Source organism: Oryzias melastigma, linkage group LG13 (assembly GCF_002922805.2).
Source record: "Oryzias melastigma strain HK-1 linkage group LG13, ASM292280v2, whole genome shotgun sequence".
Lineage (NCBI taxonomy): Eukaryota > Metazoa > Chordata > Actinopteri > Beloniformes > Adrianichthyidae > Oryzias > Oryzias melastigma.
The window spans coordinates 21,242,510-21,265,976 of NC_050524.1; the positions used below are offsets into that span (position 1 = coordinate 21,242,510).

General features: G+C 39.6%; 1 protein-coding gene across 7 annotated transcripts in view; it reads right to left on the minus strand.

Annotated features, from left to right (window-relative positions):
- fat3a (FAT atypical cadherin 3a) overlaps positions 1–23,467 on the minus strand; it is a 69,072-nt gene that overhangs the window by 22,363 nt on the left and 23,242 nt on the right. For 3 of the 7 annotated variants that reach the window (XM_024277734.2, XM_024277730.2, XM_024277728.2), the window contains exons 3-18: positions 22,947–23,270; positions 22,788–22,849; positions 21,995–22,309; positions 20,828–21,038; positions 17,439–17,510; positions 15,195–15,334; positions 13,411–13,686; positions 11,666–11,876; positions 8,827–11,555; positions 7,334–8,705; positions 4,943–5,139; positions 4,643–4,796; positions 4,326–4,559; positions 2,722–3,114; positions 1,455–1,669; positions 255–392 (exon numbers count right to left, since the gene is read on the minus strand). In XM_024277734.2, coding sequence (XP_024133502.1) covers positions 255–392; positions 1,455–1,669; positions 2,722–3,114; positions 4,326–4,559; positions 4,643–4,796; positions 4,943–5,139; positions 7,334–8,705; positions 8,827–11,555; positions 11,666–11,876; positions 13,411–13,686; positions 15,195–15,334; positions 17,439–17,510; positions 20,828–21,038; positions 21,995–22,309; positions 22,788–22,849; positions 22,947–23,270 — 7,043 coding nt within the window. The remainder of the gene's footprint in view (positions 1–254; positions 393–1,454; positions 1,670–2,721; positions 3,115–4,325; positions 4,560–4,642; positions 4,797–4,942; positions 5,140–7,333; positions 8,706–8,826; positions 11,556–11,665; positions 11,877–13,410; positions 13,687–15,194; positions 15,335–17,438; positions 17,511–20,827; positions 21,039–21,994; positions 22,310–22,787; positions 22,850–22,946; positions 23,271–23,467) is intronic. The other 4 variants (XM_024277735.2, XM_024277732.2, XM_024277729.2 and 1 more) reach the window with 3 other exon arrangements.

Genomic DNA, 23,467 nt, shown 5'->3' on the forward strand with positions numbered 1-23,467 from the left:
CCACACAGAAAGGTCCCAGCCGGGATTCGAACCGGGGCCTTCTCGCTGTGAGGCGAGAGCGCTAACCACTGTGCCACCGTGCAGCCCCCAATACTAGCTAAAACTAGCTAAAACTAAAAATGGCTGAAGGATGGTTCTCTATTGAAACATTAGCTAAAAGTAGCTAAAACTAAAAATCGGATCTATTAGCAAACGTCACCATGTGTTTTTAAGCAGAAGATTTTGGTTTTGAGGAGCAGTGTGTAAGCTCTTACTGTCTCACGATCCAGGGGCTTGTTGACTTTGATGACACCATTTATTGGATCAATGAAGAATTGGCTGCCTTGGTCTCCACTGACTATGGAGTACAGAACGGCTCCGTTCAGGTGACTGTCACTGTCCTCCGCCACCAGCTGTTGACGGGACATAACAAAGAGGTGAGATTTTTTTTCTCCAAAAATTCCCTTTGCCCTCCAGTCAACAAACATCTCTAGTGTGATCTTCAGAGTCCATAAGGAAGCACATGCTTGATTTCATGTAAACGTTTATGATCTTCAAATTCTTTGATAATTATAGACAAAGTTAAAAGAACGTGCATATTACAGTTAATTGTATGAGAAACTTTAGGAGCTAATTTTGTAAAAATTGTAAACCCTTTCTTTACAGCTTAATGTTACATTACACCAACCCTATTATTTTAATTAATTTTATTCTATCTAAAATATATGAAATAACAGGTGTTCTGGTTTATGGTTAGTTCATTCATATATTTTTTAATTTAATACAGTCAGAAAAAGCAACTAATTTGACATTTGTATTTAAAGCGTTATCTGTCTGGCTTTGTAATGTGACTGCTTGAAGACAGATGGCAGTACAGGTCCTGCTGCTGCACTTGGTGGTAATAATGGACATAGATTTAGATAGGCATAGAATCCCAATACTACTAATAAAAAAAAAAAACTACATATTTTCTGGATATTCATAATTTTTGAACGTTATTATTAAAAAAATTTGAATGAAGCCAACACGTCCAATGTTATAGGTTTCTCAGTCAGGCTGGTGTTATAAAAAGCAGGTTTAACCCCTTAATACCTGAATTTATTCAAAATATATTGAAAATAATTATTTTGTGTGTTTTACCGTTAAAAGTGATGCAAAAGTACGAGGAGTCCTGCATTAAATGGCATGTAGCAAATGGTCAACATGTGGTCTGTAGGGGTTAAAGACTAGTCTGGTTGTAATTAAAAAACTAATATCTGGAAATACATAAGAGGAATCAGAAAGCTGCAAGGTTTTTAAAAGCCAGACATCAACAAACCCTTCTGCACCACTGGGGTCTGGATTCCTTGCAAAAGTGCATAACAGTTCAGCCATCAACACTTAAAAAAAAGCGTGATCCACTTTTTTAAAAATTGTTTTTCACTTTAAGATCAGAAGCTAAAAGGGATTTTTTCAGAACTTCCAGGTGAACCTACCTGCACAACAAACTCGCCGACAAAAGCGTCCTCTGACACCAGTGCGGTGTACAGGTCACGGCTAAACGTGGGCGCGTTGTCGTTCACGTCTGTCAGATTGATGTTAACTGTTGTAACAGCACTCAGGGGGGGCGTGCCCCCGTCACGAGCCTCCACTGTCAGGAAGTGGTCCCTGCAGGTCTCATAGTCCAGAGGCTGAGCGACTATGATGGCTCCTGAGAGGGAACAGAAGACAGAAACGGTGAAAGACCCTTATCCAGGTCTCCTGTAAGGAGTCCAGCTGATGAAAGGGAAAATCAACGACAGATCAGCAGATTTTCTTCCAGCAGTTGACAGAAAGAGCAGAAGCAGATTCTGATTTTACAAAAAACAGCAATGCCCTCTGAAGAGACCAGGAATGTCTAATTTCTATTAACACAAAGATGCAATTAAGACACCCCTGGAGTTTAATTTAAAAAAAAAGTCTTGCATTGTCTCACTTTCTGCTGTGCGCTATGACTTCCGTTATACACACACACACCCCAAGATACTGACAAAAATGAGGCATGTGTGTGTCTGTTAAATGACTGGAACTAATCGCTTGTTTTGGTAGAACAGACTGTGAGACGGTGATTAAAGTATCACTGCTGCTCAAAACACTGGATGAAAATGATTGCAGAATACCTTTAATCCACACAAAGTTATTCAAATGATTCCAACTTTATGGGTAGCGATGCATAAACAAAACCAAAGCAAAACTACCTGAGGAGCAGAATGAAATCCAAACATGCTGACTGATGCTAAACGTGTTGGAAAGACAGTTTGAGTTGAATATGACAGAAGTAATAGCGGAGAGAATTCCTCACTACAAACTAGGAAGTTTGAATCCATTTAAAGTAAGATGTTTTTGTTTTCATGTGATTCCACAGTACAGAAAATAAGTGTAATGTAATTGCTGTACTTTCCTTTGTTGTATGTAGTTAGGTTGTTGGTTCACTAAACAATCTGACTGGTTTTGTTCCTCTCACATACTTTTATCTTCAGCCCTTACTTTGTTTGGGCCTTTTATGCACAGACATCTGTTTAACTGTCTTCCTTCAACCGGGAATCATAGATAAAATCTGGCTGTTGTAGTAGATTAAATCTCAAATCGACAGTCAATGAAATCATTAAAGGTACGAACGTATGGGATACCTTGGAGCCAACCTAGAAAACCAATCAGAGTTTGATCTCGACGTTTGCTCAACGAGCTGACATTGAACTTTACAGTTTCACTCCCATGACTCACCTGAATGAGGATGGACATGAAACCTCCTGTGCTCGTTGCCCGATCGTATAGTGTAGGTGATCTCAGCGTTCGTCCCAATGTCTTTGCTGGTGGCGTACACTCTCAGAACCTCCGTACCGACTCTCACATCTTCTGGCACTGTCGTCAGTTGGTCTCGATGTTCAAATATGGGAGGATTGTCATTGATGTCTAGCACCGTTATTGTCACGTTGACCAGAGAGTAAAGAGGCAGCGGGGAGCCCTGATCTGATGCACAAACTGTTATCTGATAGACTGGCTGAACTTCACGGTCCAAAGTGTGTTCCAGGATGACGACTCCGGAGACCTGGTCAATGGAGAAAAGGCCTCCTGCCGAGTCTGTCAGTGAATACATCACCATCCGACCTGGACCTGCTGGAGAACCACGCAGTGTAATAGTTAAAAAAAAAAAACATTTCAAAATCCTCATGAATCCATAACATGTATCTTAAATTATCATCTGTCTTAAAATCATTTCTCCTCACATTTTTATGTAAGATCCAAGACAAAGACATCAGTTTATCGCTAAGCCTTGATTAAAGATGTCAAACTTAAAGAAAAAAAATAGTAATTTTTCATCTAACTAAACAAAAGTTTTGTATCTGATTTTTATTTTATTTATTTCTTCTTAGATAAAAAAAAAATCAATGTGAATTATCCTGAACCTTTCAGCTACCAAAGATCTATGAACATGAAGAGAATTGTTTTTATAAATTCCCCATTTTTTCATACATGTCTCTCTTTTATACAATAAAATTTTCACACATTTAAATGTTTTATACATTTGTCTTTAGTCTATGATTATAGTTTATTTTTTTCAACTTATTTTAATCCATGTAAATTTTGGAAAAGATGTAGCCTACAACAGGCTGTACAGGGATGAGAAGGCATTATTTACACCCCATTGATCGGAATGGGTTGACTGATTGATTTTACTTGGCTGACGTAATGGTAGCTTAGCAGTTCCATTACACAGAATCCAGATAGCCATTATAGTTCATTTGAATGTGTTGATTATAGCTTACATAGGTCTGTTTGTACCCTCTCTCTCAGTGACAACACGATGCATCTGTTATATTTCATAAAGTTTCAGTATTAAAAATCTCTATTGTCAACCACTATGATACATCAGGAGTGAGCTTGTTGGAAGTCCACACCCCTACCTCTTGAAAATGGGCTACGCAAAAGCTGTTTATCAAACATTTTTGAATGTTGGACGTGGGGGCCAGGAGGCTCCACCTACTGTTTCTTAGGCGTCTGATTGGTCAGTTTATAACTTGGAAAATTCTAATTCTATTCAATTCAATTCAATTTAATTCTATACTTATCATGGAAAATAAAACCATCCTTTAGATATCCAAAGGATAATTTTAACTTTACTTAAGTCATTTTCTAGCAAAGTGTCCATTTTACTTAATTGCTGTGTTTTTTTGTACTTTTTACAACACTGCTTTTGTATTTTGATGTCATTCTAGATGCATTCACTTAATATAGTTTTTTGCCAGGAAACTGTCCCTTAGAAAAGCCCTCCCCCTGCCTTAGAAATAAAACCTGTGCTGTCTCATTCAAATGAGTGGATCTCATACCTTCATCAGGGTCTATGGCCTGAATGCGAGTGAGCAGTGCCTTGGGGATGGTATTCTCGTATACATTGGCAGTATACTGTGGCATAGTAAAAATAGGGGGGTTGTCATTCACATCCGTCACCACCAGCTGGATCTCAGCACTACACCACTGCCCACCACCGTCTGTGGCCTGCACAATCAGCCTGTAACTGGGTGTCTTCTCGTGGTCCAAGGTCACCGAAGATTTCATCTCACCTGCAGAAGTAATGAAGAAACATTTGGAATCAAACAATAATAATTTAATCTGTCACACAAACTCTTCAACTTAGCTTCCATACCAGTGTCTGGGTCTATGCTGAAGTCCTGTGACTGAGAACCATGAAGGGAGTATTGGATCTGAGCATTCACTCCCACATCTGCATCTGTTGCTCCAACAGTTAGCAGCAAACTGTTCACTGGAAGATCCTCTGGAATACTGGCAGTGTACACAGCCTGGAAACACAAACAAACACACAAAAATAGCTCATTTACAGGTGTCTGAAAAGTAGAAACTTTTGCCACTATCAATATCAGTCCAAGAGAAATTTGCTGCTATATACTCAGTGCATTCAGTTAAATCAGTCAGCTGACCCACTGACCTGATCACAAACAGGACTGTTGTCGTTGGCATCCATCACTGTCACCTCCACTTTGGCTTGGGAAACAAAAAGTCCATCTGTGGCAGTGATGTTGATTAAATAGAAGCTGCGTTTCTCCCGATCAAGTGGACCCTTTACATACATCTTCCATTCCCCCTGAACTAGACGGAGCGCAAACACGCCACGATCATTCCCACCTGTATGACACAGTGAGACAAAGGGTCAGGACAGATGTGATCATATCAAATGACTATATTTCCTATTCGAAGAGATACATTTTGGACTTGTTTGCCTTTTGATCAACATCAATAAAGGCAAAGATTGGACTTAAAACAAGGGAAGAAGGAGACAAAAAATGTCAAACTTCAGAAAGCTTTTTGATTTCTTTTGCCAGAATTAAACTTAAAACATTGAATGTAAAGCTCTGGATTGGTTCTGGTGTTCATCTTTGAGAAGGTTTGCCCCTTTAGAAGACAAAACAATGAAATGTGTCAGAAATGTCCCCAACTTTATCCAGCTCAAACACTAGCAAGACTGAAACAATGATCAATCCGTCTTCTAAACCTGTTTTATACCTTAAGACAGGAGTAGGGAACCCTGGTCCTCGAGAGCCACCTTCCATGTTTTCCAATATACCCTGCTCTGGCTTGTTCTTATTGGCTGGACACACCTGAACAAGGTAATTGTTTGAGTCCCTACTCATGACTGATTACCTGGTTCAGGTGTGTCCAGCCAATAAGAACATGCCAGAGCAGGGTATATTAGAAAACATGCAGGAAGGTGGCTCTCGAGGACCAGGGTTCCCTACCCCTGCCTTAAGAGGTCACTGTTGGCTGTAGCCTATCCCGGCCACTGTTGGGTGAATCCGAGCTACACTCTGGAGAAGTCTGAAACCAAGATTTCCATCCATCCATCCATCTTCTTGACCGCTTTGTCCCTTCCGGGGTCGCGGGGGTGCCAGAGCCTAACCCGGCTACTAATGGGCGAAGGCGGGGTACACCCTGGACAAGTCGCCAGTCTGTCGCAGGGCCTCAATCACACACACATTCACTCTCACATCCACACCTAGGGGCAATTTAGAGTCACCAATGAACCTATGAAGCATGTTTTTGGACGGTGGGAGGAAGCCGGAGTCCCCGGTGACCTTTAGCAATGGGTGTGGACTTGAATCACATGACTAGGACTCAAGTCAGACTGAGTCATGAATTTGACAACTTTAGTCTTGACTTGGACTTCAAAAGTAGTAACTCGGGACTTGACTTGGACTATAGCATCATTAACTTGTGACTTGACTCAGAATTTAGCCCCCCCAGAATTTAGACTAGCTTTTTCTAAAAATCAAAAGATTTAAAGTATATTCACAAAGCCTGTGCCGTGGTCACCCAGTCACTGTTTGTTTACATCTGTGTATGATGTATTTTTCTTAGAACCCTACAAGTGATTAAAAGTTATGGATAATCATGGACTTAGACAAGAACTTAGACAGAAATATTACGTATTCAAAACTCTGCTGCTTGAATCATGTCCCTTCATCAATTACATGGCTCCAGTCCTAAAGAGTCCATCCGAGAATTAATTTTAAGGTTTCTTCAGCCCTCCTAATGGTTTCCTTCAGCTCCATCTACCCTTCCATTCTTTCAGATTATCCTCAAATTATTTTCTCTCCACTCCATCTGCTCAGCTATCTATCATGAGGTTGAGAACCTTCAGCAGATTTGCTCTTCACCTGCGGAATTCTGTTTGGCATGAACTTCATTCCAAAGACTTCAAGCCAGTGTTTAAATAAAAATTAAAACTCCCCCTTTTCTGGTTGGTCTTCAGCAATAACCATGAAAATGTATGGCATAGACTTTCATTGATCTTGTACCTTATTGTTAGCTTTGTATTTTCATGTCCCTTTGTCTTAATTAACTTGTAACTTTGGACCCCTTACTGCTTTGTTACATTAAATCTTAAAATCATCCTCACCTGACCATCTTAGTGACAAAGCCAGCCAAGGGTTTTTGGTCTAAACCAAACCTAAAATAGATCTACTCAAACATTTATCTTGAGCAAGCTATTGTCACTTGAAAAATAGATTCTTCATGTGGGTAAATCTATCCATGGAAAAATACCAAAGTGCCTCTTTGCAATGCTGGTTTCATATGAACCATCATGCACAGGAACAGATGTTCTGCTGGTGGAAAGAGTGAGGACTAATACAGTGAAGTGGCATTTTAGTTTTATCCAGTTTGAATCTGGAACAATCTTTCTGATGGTGTGAGACTAGCTTCTTTTCTGTGGATGTTTACGTCGAGGTATAATCCATGTTTTAAAGAAATGCACTACATTAGTGTCCTTGACTGTTAAAATCTTGCGTATCAACAGGTAGGTATTTGCATGAATACTTACCAGTGATGTGGATGCTGATGTGTTGATTAACAACGGAGCTGTCCTCATCCCTTGTGTTTAGTACAGCCACCACCTCACCAGGAGGGTCACTTTCTCGAACTGTGCCAAAGTAGTGGGTCTCCGTGAACATGGGGGCATTGTCATTGACATCCGACACTGTGACTGTCACTGTAGTGGTACTGGAAAGAGACAGGACCTCCCCATGATCTAAGGCCACCACTGTGAAGGTATACAATGGACTGGTCTCGTGGTCGAGGTCCGTTCTTATGAAGATCCAACCACTGTTACCGTCGATGTTAAATGTGTCAGATAATGGCTCGGAATTCCCTTTTGATTTAATTAATGATCCAAGTCTGTATGTCACTTGGCCGTTGGCTCCAGAGTCTGGGTCTGATGCTTGAACTCGAATGACTTTGGTTCCAACCGCAGTTCCTTCCATAACAGTGGCAACATAAGAGTTTGTCTCAAAAGCTGGTCTGTTGTCATTAATGTCCAGAACAGTGACTTTAACATCTGCAGAAGTCATAGAATCCAGCTTTGCCTGCTTTACTGTGGCAGTGACTTTGAAGTAAAACTCTTTAATTGCTTCATGGTCCAAGGCTTTATCAAGTTTTATCACTCCTGTGTCTTTCTCCACCAAAAAGACCATCTCTCGATTGTTTTCACCACTTTCTCCGTTGGCTGTGGCAAAGGTAGCAGTCAGTGAAGAATATTCAGAAGGAATGCTAAGGCGAACTGTTCCTATGACTGAACCAATGGGTGTGTTCTCTGGTATGTTGAACGAGTAATGCTGCTGACTGAAAAAGGGAATGAAAGCCTCAGAAGAGAGAACATGGATGTAGACAGGAACTAGAGAATGTCGAGCTGGAATTCCTCCATCAACAGCTTTAACAAAAAACGATAGCACAGAGTTCCTTAAGTGGCTGAAGCTGCCTTTGGTCACCATCCAACCATTGTCCGGATCTATTTCCAAAATGTCCACGACAGGGACATGAGCTTCACTGTATAGTGAATATGTCACCTTTGCATTGCTGCCATCATCTGGATCATGAGCCTGTATCTGTGTCACCAAAAACCCTTTAGTCACATCATGCTTTAGAGACGCTTGGTATTCTGTGGCAACAAAGCAAGGGGGATTGTCATTGTCATCTAAAATAGTAATCTGCACTGTGCAATAAGACACACGTCCACCCAAATCTTGAGCTGCCACAGTAAGAAGAATGTCGCTGTTTGCTGCATCCTCCCGATCAAGCTTTTCCACTGTGCAGATATACCCATTTGAATCGATACTAAACTGGTCACTCCCAACATCATTAGCAAAGGAATAAGTAATGTGGCCAAATGGTTCCTGGTCTGCGTCAGCTGCCTTTACCTGGAAAAAAAAATAATAAAAGGAGGAGGGGGAGTTGTTATATACTTCCCCTTAATTAGGGTTTCTCTCAAGATTTTCAATGAAATGTAATATTTGCATATCCAATTTCAAGAGCTCTTACCTGAATCACTGTAGTTCCTACAGCAGCATTCTCTCTCAATTCTGCCTCGTACACACTCCGTTCAAACACTGGACTGTGCAGGTTGGCTCCCAACACTTTAATATGAACCTGAGCAGTACTTGTGAAGACCCCATCGGAGACTGAAACATTGAGGTTATAGCTTGCGTCCATTCTCTGCTTTCGATGGGTCGACAAAGCAATGATTCCCGTACTTTTTTCTAACACAAAATGCATTCTCTCATTTCCTGACAAAATACTATACTCCAACTTATCAAAATCTGAACTGTCAGCATCAGAAGCTTGGACACAAGTTATAAAGTGACCCCTGGGTGCTAACTCACTCACATAAGCCTCATAGAGCAGCTGGTTGAAAACTGGTGCATTGTCATTCATGTCATTCAATGTAACGGTCACCATTACTTCACTACTTAGTGCTGGATAACCGTTATCAGTGGCTCTCACGATAAAATAATAATTATGGGCTAGTTCATGGTCAAGCATCCGAGCTGTCAGAATTAATCCACTGCTACTATCTATGTGAAAGTAGTCTGTGCTGTTGTGCAGTTGAGAAAATATCTGATAACGAATGATATTGTTCTTTTCTGAATCTTGGTCAGTGGCAACAACTTGAAGAACAGGAGTACCAATCATGGCTGTTTCTGATAGAATAACACTGTAAGACGTCCTCTGAAATACAGGAGGGTTATCGTTTATGTCCTGAACAAAGACACCTACATCAACCTCAGCATGGGCACCAGTCAAGTAGTCTGTGGCTCTAACAGTAAGATGGTACGATGATGTTTCTTCATAGTCCAGACAGTGGATGACACTGATGACTCCTGTGTCAAACCCTACATCAAACTGAAGAAATGGATCACCATCAACTATAGTGTATATGATCTTCTGACCTTCAGGACTGGTTGAATTAATGCTGATGATTGGCGTATAAACTTCCACATCCTCATTCACATAAACAGAATAAAATGATTTGTCAAATACAGGCATAGCTTTGTTGACCACAGTGATAGGAAACTCTATTGTAGATGAGAGAGGTTTATCTCCCCCATCTTTGGCATATATCACAATCTGGTACTCTGCATTAGACAAATCTGATTCAAAAGACTTTTTAAGGCTGATTATTCCAGTCTTCTGGTTAATCTCAAAGTGATCATGGTCATACTTTAGATGATAAGTCACTTCTCCATTAACACCTTTGTCCCCATCCACTGCAATGACGGTGAATATATGTGATCCTTGTTCAGCATCCACTTGAACAACTGCGTAGTACGGAAGTCCAACAAAAACAGGAAAATTGTCATTTATGTCTTCAACTTGAACTTTTACTACAACTCTAGCCACATGCCGATGATCATGTTCCCTTCTTGCTTCTGCTATCAGTTCATAAAACTCTTGTTCTTCACGGTCAAAAGGTATTCCTGTGGTTTGAATGACCCCAGAGGTTGGACGAATTCTAAAACGTGTACCAGCATTTAGCAGGCTGTACTTTAATGGCTCATTGAGTTGGTTCCCCACAGCACTGACAACAGCAACTTTAGTGATATTTGGTAGATTTTCTTTAATAGAGGAGTAGTAAATGCTGTGAGTGAAACTGAGGCCAGAGTCAAGGGCTTCTTGAACCAATAAAGTAACCAAAGCAGAACTGGAGAATTTTCCATCAGAAACTTTGACAGTGAAACGAAAAAACTCTTTGGAGAAGTTGATGTTTTTGACGACAATAATTCCACTGGTAGGATTGATGTCAAAATGTTCCAGTGATCCATCCACCAGAGAGAAAGTGAGCTCTGTGGCTACATCCTTGTCAGGGTCTATGGCTGACACTTGCAAAGCTTCAACCCCAACATAGGTGGGGAGAAGTAGCACGGCTTCATAGGCACTTTGGGTGAAGTGAGGTGGTGAATCATTTGAGTCAATCACTTGTATGGTGACCTCAGTTGGACTGTCTGCTGTCAGTTGCGGCCTGCCACTGTCCCTCACTTGAACATGGAAGTTGAAGATGGGGAATGTTTCATGATCTAGATTAGCAATGGTTCTAATGGATCCCGTCCCAGAGTCCACTGTGAAGACTTTCTTTGCGGTGTCCTCAACAATCTCATAGACCAGCAAAGCGTTTTGGTTGTAGTCAGGATCAGTGGCTCTGATCACAAGAGGTAAGCCATGCAAGTTTAGGACCACACTTTTGACTGGTGCCACTTCACTGATGCTGCCATAGTAGTGATGCTGCAGGAACACTGGAGGATTATCATTTTCATCCAGTATCTGTATTAATAAAGTAGCATTGGATGCCATACCAGCCATATTTACAGCTTGAACTATCAAGGTGTAAGACTCTGTGGTCTCATAGTCAAGAGGCTTCTGATTAGTGATGACTCCACTATACTGATTTATCTGAAAAACGTGTTCAGCATTGCCCTGCTTGATGTCGTAAATAAGCGTGGACTGACTAAAAGCGCTGACAGTGGTGATGGACGTTCCAACCAGGGCATTCTCTGAGACCTCTGTCTGGTACTCTGGTTGAGGAAACTTTGGACCGGCGTTGTCAGATAGAGTGACTGCAATACGCACTACTGTGTTTGTGGACAATGGAGGGACACCACTGTCGGTAACTCTGACAGTCACAACATAGTGGCCTATATTGGTCAAGTCCAAGTTATGTGCAACACTGATGATACCCAAGACAGGCTCAATGCGGAATGTGTTTCCAGTGTTCCCTGTTGGTGAGATTGAAAAAATGTCAAAATAGCATTTTCAATGTAGTGGAAAAATGAATGTTTGTCTTAAAATTTGTATTAGAAAAAATGTAGCTTTCAGTTGTGCTTACCTGCCTCAATGGAATAGCGTAACTCAGCGTTTTTGCCTTTGTCCTTGTCCAGGGCAGTGACCTGAACTACTGCTGAGCCTTCTGCTGCTGACTCATAGACTGAGCCTTCATACAGAGCACTGGTAAAAATGGGTACATGATCATTTATGTCCTCCACTTCTATTAGAACACGGGCTAGGTTCTTCCTGTAAGGAAAGTCCTGGTCTTTCACCTGTAAAAACAAAATAAATGAAACTGTCTTGATCATTTTAGCCACAGAGGGAATTTTTTTTACAATAGTATTTACATTTTGGTGAGTGTTTTTCTTTTTTTTTTCATTTAATAGCTTTTGAGATCATTTCCATAATTATGAGGCTGAGAAAAGTTGTGACACGAGCTATGTGTCAATCACTGATTAGTAAATTGCGATATGAAAAACTGAAGAGTATTCATTTTAACATTAAGCTTGAAAATTATCTTGATTATTAATGTTTATACCATGGTCTGGGTGAATACTTAATTCTGATTGGCTGGAGGGTGTTCATTAAAAAGTGATGATCATTGCGCTGGGTAAACAGCAGTTAGTAACAATAGCAACTGATCTGATGCTTTGTTTACCTCATCATGATGTTTAGCATACCACTTTCCTTTGCCTCTGCAGTGAAAGTTCAGCACGGCTCTGTGGCCGTTACCATGACTTCCGTGAAGTCCATACATTTCTGATAATGAACACTTTGTGTGGCATTATCCCCTCCTTAATCACTTTCTTGACTCAATAATATTTGACATTTAACCTCAGAAGTGAGATTAAATTGTAACTATTTTCTATCCTGGAAGGAATTTTCTACTTTGGCTGCAAACTTGAACTAAATCTTGGTTGGTTGAAGCAGCCGTTTGGCCTCTTTTCAATTGTCAAATCAATTGAAAATCTATTATACTGTATAACAAAGGGAATTTTCCCCTTCTTACATAACTGACATTTAAATGTTCCATCTATACATCAATCTTCCGAACCTGCAGAATCAAATTCAATCTCATGGAGCTGCCAGAGACTGTCCCGGATATTGATGGGTTAAGGCGGACTATACCCTGGACTGCTTCCCAGTCTGTCACAGGGTATATCTGAATATTTTTTTGAAGAATTTTTCTTTAAAAGAAACATTTCAAATCAATTTGAGTCTACTTTGCACCTAAATTCTTCATTGTCTCTTTAAGTTTTGCAAAATACTTTTGGTTGTTTTACCAAATTCTTTCATGCTTAGCTAGTAGATATTGTGACAGGAATCTGAGTTTATCCTTAAGAAAACAGCCCCATGATAGGATGTTGTAGAGGATGTCAAAGTTAAAAACAGTTCTTTAGTGGTCCTTATGTTTCTTTTTATGCCACCTAGGATTGGGACCTCAATTAAAATTGCAATTTTGTTGACACTATTGAATTTTCTGACAAATTTAAAGAATATTTGGTATTTAGACTCATATTTCCATCAAACTTCCCTTGCATACTAGTTGTAAAGTTTACTGATTTCTGAAGAAACTACCAGGAAATGTATAGATTTGTTCGAAGTTGGAGTACAGAAGGAATTGTATGTGTAAATCTATTATCTAAAACAAATTCCGGTTGTAACATTTGAGCTATCTAAAGAGTTGTAAAGCAGTAAAAACAGTACATGGAGCCTTCAAACTTCAACATTTGTTACTAAAGCCAAAGAAAATTCTCCATACTACCCTCTCAAACACAAGTATATCTGATCAAAAGTTTGTCTTACAAGGACAGTGAGAATATGCTGGGCACAGGCCTCATGGTCCAGTCTCTGAGCAGTGAAGATGGTACCCAGAGTGGGGTGGATGCGGAACAGACGCATACTGTTGGGGTCGATGGAGCTTTGAAGAGAATAGGTGAGCTCATTGTGCTCGTCGCGATCTGAGGCCAGTATCTGCAGAACTTCAGTGTCAGTGGGTGTATCTTCAGAGATTGTGACCTCATAGGCTTGTTGGGAGAAGACGGGATCATTGTCATTGTTGTCCAGAACAAGGATGTGAACCTAGAAGATAAAAAACAGTACGATGCGATCACTCATAGTTTTACTTAATAGGATCATAAAATGACCCACTAAAGATTTAGAAAAGTGGAACACAACTTTTTAATTACAAAACTCTAATCTTCCATTCTGTCATTGGCTGAAACTGATGCCTTTTTTTTTTTGCAAAGATGGTAAATTGCCTAATCAGTTCAATGTCCCTAGCAGTTATATTCCTTATAAGTTATTAGAACACACCACACAAATATACAAAACAAAATCAATATGAAACAAAGCAAGTTTGCAGTCTGTTCTCCACTGCACAGCTGCAATATAGTAATACAAAACAACCTACACCATTGACCCTGCTAGAAGCTATTCAACTTAAATTTTTGCATCCCCAGAGCCATGCATGGGGCGGGGGCAGCAGTCAAGGCACAGATGACCTCCCTCTCTCAGGCCCTAAGCCGAATTGAATCTAAGCCATTTCCAACGTGTCCCAGGTCTTATCTGACCTCTGGGAATGTCCCAGAAGGAGAGCCACAGCACCCTGTCAAGGAACCTCTTTCCTTCTATTTGTATCCAGAATCTTGTCCTTTCAGACAATCCAAAACTCATGACCAGATGAGAGGCCGGAAACACAGATTAATTTATTAATTGTAAACGTTGCCTTTGGGCCTAGCTTCTTCTTCACCACAATGCAAAAACTTTTTAGTGTAGGCAATATCTGTATTAGTCTCCATCTTTCTATCATTCATGAACTAGAACCCCCAAAAACAGGAACTCTATCTCTTGAGGCAGTAGCACCCAGCCTACCCAAAAAGAGCATGTTTTTACAGGCAAGAACAATGACCTCAGACTTGGAGGTATGAATTCTCATACAAGCAAGTTGAATTATAAACACAATGGTGACAAAGGGTACCACTGGAGGAGTCCAACAGACACTGGGAACAAGAACTAAGGGCAGCAAACACCACACTCCCAGAGCAACCCCTTTGCAACACCATGAGGGACATGAATAAATGCCTTCTGCAAATCTAAAAATACACACATGTAAATCCTGAGGGTGTAGCGCTGATTCATCGGTCCACGAAGACAACGCCACAGTTCCTCCAGAATCAGAGGTTTGACTTTCAATCAAATACTATCCAGAACCCTGAAGTAGACGTTCCCATAGGGGCTGTGATCCTTCAAACTACACTCTTAAGTCCTCCTTCTTGAAAAGACTAACACCACCCAAAACGGCCTCTGTGACTCCAGCTCAAGTGATGGACGGATTCATCCCCTTGTCCCCAGCTTTTAATTTTCTAGAGACCTACTGACCACAACTCAAAACAGCTGCAATGATGGAGAAAATGGCCCATTTGGAATTGCCCCCATCCTCCCTCTGTACCTGGCGATCCCACATAACCTATTTGGGCTGGACACACCGAGTATGCTTTTATAACAAAGCGTACTCGGTGTAAAGACAGTAAAGGTAACATCAGGTATTTAGTCTTCTAAAAGCATTTTAAGGTTAGAAAAAGTTTTACCTGTGCGTATGCAGTGTGAGTCCCATCGGTGGCCATCACAGTGAGGTTGTAGAAGGAACGTTGTTCAGCATCCAGAGGTTTGGCGATCAGGATGGTTCCCACTGCCTTGTCCACATCAAACACGCTGTTGCTGTTTCCACCTGTTCAAAACCATGAATTTCAGAGATGAGGAAGAGGAAGGCAGATGAACAGAACACTAACAAGCCAGTTTAACTGAAATGGGGATTAATTGAACAAAATCACTAAGGTAGGTAGTTTAAACCAATCTATTACACCAAACAGAACTCTTATTTTGTATGCATAGTTCAATGTCAGTGAGTAAATGAGATCAGCAGCAAGAAATGACAGAAAACACAACAATGATGCAGCCAAACCCTGATGATGTAATCCAACTAAAATGAAGCAAAACACTTGTTTTGGATATTTTAACCAAAAATATCCACAAATTCCAAACAACATATCAGCTCCACAACTTCACAACATGCACAATCAAACATCTGCTCCAGAAGCTTTAATCAGAAAGCAGACTACTTATAGTAATGTAGTAATTTTTCTTTTAAAATAACATTTTTTTTTTTGCATTTAAACCCTAAACTTAAAGTCAATCTGAATATTTCTATAATTGCATTCTGCAAAAATGAAAAACAAATATTTTTGTCATTAAAGATTTTTTTCAGCTTGTCTTTATGGGTTGTTTTTATAAAAAAAAATTACATTTATTAAAATAAATCTAAAATTAATTTAAAATTTGTTTTTTTTCCCCAATAACGTGTATAAAAGTGATACATCTTTTTCTACATAAATTCTGTGAAACTGCATCTTTACATTCCTGGAAATGTCTCTAAATGTAATTTTGTGTTATCTTCTTACAGACAAAAGATGGTTGTTCCACATGAAAATATATGTCAGCTCAACTCCTGTTAGAATCACAGAGAAATTCATTATAGGGCAGATTGTCTTTGGTGCTGAGAATGTTTCAAAAACATGATTTTCTGCATAAAAACGCACAGATTTGCTTTCGTTTTTACTTTCTCATATTAATCTGCATTAGTCCATTGAATTAAAGTGAACACCTCCTCTGATTTGTGCATCATGAGGTAAAATTGAGGCTCAGGTTCATTTTTTTTGGGTCAGTTCTGTAAATGTGTGCATTTGTTCTATCCATGGTGGAAACATTCAGGCCAAAGATTTGCTCACGTCTCAACAAATAAATACACGATCAGTTCAGCTGAGGCCAAGTTTCCACTTTGGCTTCTACTGGTGTTTATTTTTTGAGTTATATTTATGCTTCATTTTATATTTAATTATATTGGGTTTGGGGGCGTAGAGTCAAGGGAACTCTGAGTGTTTCATAATTTCCTTTTTAATTATTTTAAGTCTGTTAAGCCCTTTGTATAACTGTATAAAATGTTTCTTATAAATATATTTTTGTGCTTTTATTTGATCTGTTCCAGAAATCATTGTTATTCTTGTAATTCAATAGAATTTAAGATTGTCTTTTTTTATTTTACAAAAAACAGTGGATGATTTTATTTTTACATTTCCCTTCTTTGTAAGTTAGCACTATCATAAATATACTTTTTAGTTAGATTTTTTTTCCTGTCTCCAGGCATTTTTGGTTTGATTTATAAGACATGTCTTTATTTATTAGGTGTTGGGTTCTCTATTGTTATGATTTCAAGAATTATTTCAATTAATTTTTTTCCTTTGATCTTTTTTTCATTGATTGATTGAGATTTTGTCGTCTATTTTAAGTGTGGGATCAATCCACTGGGTCTTGGTTCTGTCAGTCCTTTAATGTCTCTCTTTTTTGCATAACCATGCTCATTTTTAAGCAGCCAGAAACCATTTCAGGCTCTGTTAAAGGGGATTTGAACACACCTAAAGCTGGGTAAGAGGATTTCCTGACAGATGGGTTTAAAGATGCTGCTAAAAGCAGGTTTTCCGATGGGCTCGTCTCAGATTGTAACCATTGGCAGAGATGAGAAGATTTGATTGCAAAGTCTTAATAAATCCTCATTACAGCAGTTAACCTTTGCTGTGATTCAGTTAAATGCTTTGATATAATTACCTGATCCACTCAACAGTTCACACATACACCCCCACTCAGTATCCTTTGTACTGTGCAACAAGCAGTCATCCTTTAGAAGCATGTGACAGCAGCGTGAATGGAAAAAGAACAAACAAAGGAACAACACGGAAACAGCAGGATATGAGAGGTGAGAGGAGCTGGAAACAAGATACCTTCAGAGGAACAGTTGCTGACACAAGAAGAGCTCTGCAGAATACAGAACATCTCACGGAAAGACCTGGAACCTTCCATGAGTGAAGCATCGAGGAGAAACATTAAAGACAGTGAGACTGAGAGGCTCAGAGGAGGAAAGCAGAACATCTGAGGGAATATAGTGAACTAACAGTTATTTTTTTGTCAGTTTTTTCTGTGTTTTTCCCATTCACTGTAAATAGAGAACTGGACTGAGTGACCCCTCCCGCCTGACGTTCCAAACAGGAAGTAGCCACTGGCCCCATAAAGTCAAAATCCCATAGTGTTTAATGAGAATTAAACAGCTACTACTAACTTATTCTATTTGTCAGGAAAGCCATTTTTGCTCTAATACATCTTTATAAGATGTTCTTGATAATCCTAATTTTTTTTATATATATTTTTTGCTGTACCTCAAGTTATTTAAGTTATAAAGGTAATAGAAGGTGGCCTCGAGTTGACAGTTTGAAGCATTTAACAGATTCTCCTGACTCCACTTTCAGTGGAAGGGGTGTGGCCTTCTAACATCCTCTCTACTGATTGGAGAGGGTGGTTGCCATAGAAATGTAGACTAAGAACAACACGGTCCAATCACTATGATTGGAGAGGATGTTTGGTTCCAACATGGCGACGTCGTATCGTAGAAAAATGGCGACAAAATTGACTTCATTTGGTTTCAACTGGAAGTAAGTCGTTTTCTCTGAGTGCTGACTCACTCGCTCTGTCCAGTTCTCTATTTACAGTCAGTGCTTGATCCAGTGCAAACAAACAACAAGCATGAATCAAAACATTTTAAGTTTAAACAACTTTCTATCAGATTTGTTGCATGTTAGTCTGTCAAAGGTGATTTTTTTTTTGGGCAATGATGGTACCTAATAATACAACTGTTTTATATAAAGTTTGGGGGAATTTTGACTGTTTTGACTTGTTTTCTTCAGTTTTTGCCAAAGTAGTTAACAAAATGGTAGTAATTGTTTCAATTAAATCAAACATATTTTAATGATCCATAAAAACAGTTGTTTTTTTGTTTTTCCCTTCTTTGTCCTCAGCAGTCTTGCTCTGCTGGGTTTTGTTATTTTACTTTGGGGTTGGATCTTGGTAGTCTTGATTTGTGGGCTTTGTTAATTTGTTTTCTTTCGTTAGTTTTGGTTAGGCAGCTTTTAGCAGGGATCTGCTGACTCCGACGGTCGACACAGCTAGACCAGCAGTCTCCCTGACTTATTTTACATTTGGCCAAGGTTCCAATTCCCTTTGTTTGAACCAGCACACTAATTATTTCATTTTGCTCTTTCTTTGCAGGACACAGGTTTTTGTTGAATTAATAAACTGTGTTCCTTTTATTCTTAATTGTGTCCAGTTTTTGTCATTATCCTCCTTAAAAAAGAGATCTAATCTCAGTGCAATTTCCTGGTAAAATCAAATAAAAAATAAATAAATAAAAATAAATAAATACAGGTTAAATTTTGTATTTCCCCCCTAGACTCCGGGGCAGGTTTGCCCAATAGGACTTACAATTAAATAAGGAAAAAAGATTAAATGAAAAAAAACCCACAACAGTAAAGACAGACACAAATGAAGAAAAAGAAGAAAATGTTTCAGTGAACAGTGGAAGTGTGAGGAAAAAAGTCATGCTTTTCTATGAAGGCGTCAGACTGAATGAGAAGCACACACTGACAAAAATGAACAGCTGCTAAACAACACATTTAAGCACAAAAACACATAAACACAACTGTAAATGTAGTTTATAAATGGGTGTTCATGTAAGCACAAACACACACAAAACCATTAGACATCCTCACACACATGCCTGCACACACACAGACGTACACATGCTCACAAACGCAAAAAACACACTAACACAACCACACATTCACACACATGTAAGCAAAAGAAAAAAGCACACACACACAAATCAAAACCACTGCTTGCACAAACATGGGTGCACATGTCGGCACAAACATACACAACACACACACACAACCAAACATGAACACACACACACACATAGGTGCACATGCAAACATAAGCACACACATACACCACCAGTCTGCACACACACAAAGACACAAGAAAAACAAATACACAAACATGACCACACGTTTGCATCCACACACATGTAAGCAAAAAGACCCACATGCATACACGCACAACGTGTGCACTTGTAAGCACACACTCTTGCACACACAGTGGTGTGAAAAAACCCCCTGGGTGATTTCTCGTTTGCATTCTTGTCACACGTAGATGTTTTGGATCACCGCACAAACATGAATTTGGACAAAAACAACAAAAGTAAAGACAAAATGAGGTTTCTAAGGTGTAATTTTCATCAATAGAAGACACAAACACACGCGATCCTGCATAACAATGTGATTTGTGTCCTGCAGTTTAGGGTTGATGATCATTTCGGTTGCTTTTCTGTCTTTCCCTTACAGGTCTATGCATGAGTACATATATGGACTGAAAGAAAAGCAGGTGAACGATTCTAAATCAATGCTCAGCTGAGGATGTAGAGAAGAGATCGTCTTGGAAAAGACTGGAGGCTAACTAAGGCGGTTCTGCCAGAACCAGAAACTGGGGTACGAGTACTGGACAGTTGTTCAGACAGCAAACAGATTCGACAGCACACAGAAACTCAGCTGCTGGCGGGTGGGTGCAGCACAGCCGACCAACCACAGCGAAGGACGGTGGACGTGCCAAACGACCCGTCTGAGACCAGGAGACCCGGCGCGCTTTACCAAAGCAGAAAGCTTCCTGTTTCTGACCACACTGGCACAGAAACTACGATAACTAATGTACGCTTTTATCCCTGTGCGCGTGGCGGACGGGGATAAAAGCTCATCTTCTCTGACTCTAAGTACTCTTCTCTTCTTCTCATGCTGCTTTAATAGAAGTGGGTTTATCCTCTTGTTCTTAAGCTTTATTATCTGATTTTATCTATTTTATACTGAGGATTATTTTTGGTAGGTCTAAACTGATCAGACGCTGTGGTTCTGCCTTTATAGTTTCTGCTGTACTAAGTGATTCTTCATTTAAGACAAAATATTTAAATCCTGTTTTATCAGAATTATTCGCTCCTAAAGGGAGCAGCCGAAAGGCAAAGAAGCTCTAATTCCTGCTTTCATGTATTTTTCTGGATTGACTATATTTATCTCCATGCCTGTTTTTATAATATTTGCTGTTTTAAATTATTTTTACACAGACATTGTAAATCTTGAGAGAATTTGAAAAAAAGCTTAATGATTGTAAAAAAATCATAGCTTTTTTTATTATGAAAAGCAGTTAAAGATCCTTAAAGCGGCGAACAGTCACATGACTTCTGCTTTATGGACTATAAACCCCCAGCACCCCTAAGTTATAAGAGAGACGTTACCTCTGATGTCAAACCACACAGGAGCCAAGTTCCACTGCAGAGACACCACGCCCACTATTTCTGCCACCCTGTCGTTCTCCATGACGGTGAAGTTATAGAAGGATTCGCTGAAGACCAGCGGCTGAGTGGACGCGGGAGGCTGAGGGATCCACTCGATGTGCAGACGAGCAGAGGAGGACTTCTGAGGACGGCCGTTGTCTGTCGCTCTAATCTGGAGACAAATGCGGAGACTTCTGTACTGACCAGCCAAACCACGGCGGGGAAGACGCAAGCAGAATATAAATTATGATTAAGTGTATTTAGAACACCACAATAGAACCATAAATCCTGTTACTCAGCCAAACATATACATCACATTCTGAATCAGAGCTCAGCAGCAGAAAAAATCTATTTTCTGATTTTATCTGGAGACTTTTATATGAAATTTAAACATCCTTAAGTTAATTTGGGCAATAAATGAAAGATTATTCATGTTAATAGACTCGTGTTTCAATTAAAAAATGACAACTTTTTAAGTAGGGCTGTGCATAAAAACCAGAAATAATCCAGGTTTATGTTAATTTTTGTGAAGTAAAACAACACTTTTTATTTGACACTTTTTTCCTTTTTGTCAAAACATTTTGAATTTAAAAAACAATTTTCCCAAAGGTTTTTCCAGGTTTCAATACTGTATAGTGATAATTCTAATGATAGGATGATCCTATTACAAGTCCCTTAAAAAATAATAATAATACTTCTAAAGGGAGAGTATGGAATTAAAAACTAGTCATTTGACATGTTTCTCTGATTAAATGTGATTGCTCTAACATATTTTTCTTCAATGAGAAAGTAATTGATTTTTTTAGGAATACAATATTCAGAAGGAATAATGTAACAAAATACACTTAAGGATACATATTTTGTTTTGTATTCGAGTACTTAATGATATTGCATTCCCACTACTGTGTGTAATCCATCAACACATCACATACAGGTGTTAAAATTTTGATTTATTTATTCATTTGTATCTACAAATGGTCTAACCTGAAACGGTTCACCTGGTAAATTTGTGATAACTTCAAACAAAATGTAAATATTTTTAAGACAGTAAACCGAAATAGAATTTTGGGTCGAGCCAAAAAAAACCTTTTTTGTCCCAAAGCTTCTGCCGTACTGATCGTCTCTTACCGTCAAGATGTCGTAGCCACCAGCGGGGCAGGCCTTGCGGGACAGTACTGTTCCCGTCTTTGGGTCGATGACAAACTTCCCGTCCTCGTTTCCATCAACAATGCTGTAGGAGATGTCACTGTTGGGCCCCTCGTCCAGATCATACGCAAACACGCGGTAGATAGGCTCCGCCTTCTTTCTGCGCTCCCTCTCTGGAAGTTTGACCTTGTAGACCTTCTCGTGAAACGTGGGCTTGTTGTCATTTTCATCGAGAACCTGAACCATCACCAGCACACTACTCTGCCTTGGGCTGGGACCACCGTCTGAGATAACAACCTGTGCAGACAGAATGAAGCAGCCATCTTTGAGTGTTCTTTGATTTTGATTAAACATTTTTATAGGATTTTATTTACAAAAAAAAAAAAAAAATCAAAAAAATCGCATTGACTGATTTTTAAAGAATTTATTTACAAACTATGGTGGAAAATAGGTAATGGGTCAATAGAAAAAGTTTATCTCAATACTTTGTTATATACCCTTTGTTGACCTCAAACATTTTCTGTAAGCCTTAATGAGGTTTTCACAAACTGTTGCTGATATTTTGGTCCATTCCTCCATGCAGATCTCCTCTAGAGCGGTAATGTTTTGGGGCTGTTGCTAAGACAGACTTTCAACTCCCTCCAAAGATTTTCTATGGGGTTAAGATTTGGAGACCAGCTAGCTACTGTCATACTCCATTTCAAAAACAGCACCATGTTTAAAAGTTGGGGACCTTTGATGGAAAAAAAACGATTTTTGCAAACCGAAATGTTACCTCCAGAACATGCTCTGATTGTAGCTCACGGTCCAGTTTATGGGAGGTTGTGGTGATCAGACCTGAAGCAGAACACAGCAGACATTAGCTGGTGCTCGGACGTTCAGGTTTCAGGAAGGTTCAGAAAGTTTGTCAGATGATTTGTATGTTGGTTCTCACCAGTGTGGGGGTCCATGTTGAAGAAATGCTGAGGATTTCCACTGACGATGTGGTAGCTGAGCCAGTGAATAGAGGTGGAGGGGGAGGTGTCAGGGTCCTGGGCCTGGATCTGGATTACAGACACGTCTGGCGGAGAGTTCTCGAGCACGGACGGTCGGTAAAGCGGCTCTGATGTCAGCGGTGCATTGTCGTTGACATCCTCCACTTGGACGAATACGTCGATGGTCGTGAATTGAGGAACCACGCCACGGTCACTGGCATACACCGTGAGCCAATAAGAGTCCTTGGTTTCACGGTCTAACATGTCGGTGGTGTAGATCACCCCTGGTTGAAGAGGAGACAAACAAATCAAATGAATCAAACACAAGTCTAACCAAAAAGGCCTTGGGCTTTAATCTGTAGTTAGAAAGAAAAGACCTCAAGATATCATGAATATTCCGCAAAAAAAGGAGATTTTGAACAATTGTTTTCCCAAACTTGTACGAATAGTTTGCCGGTGAACCCTTTTTTTTTTTTTATAC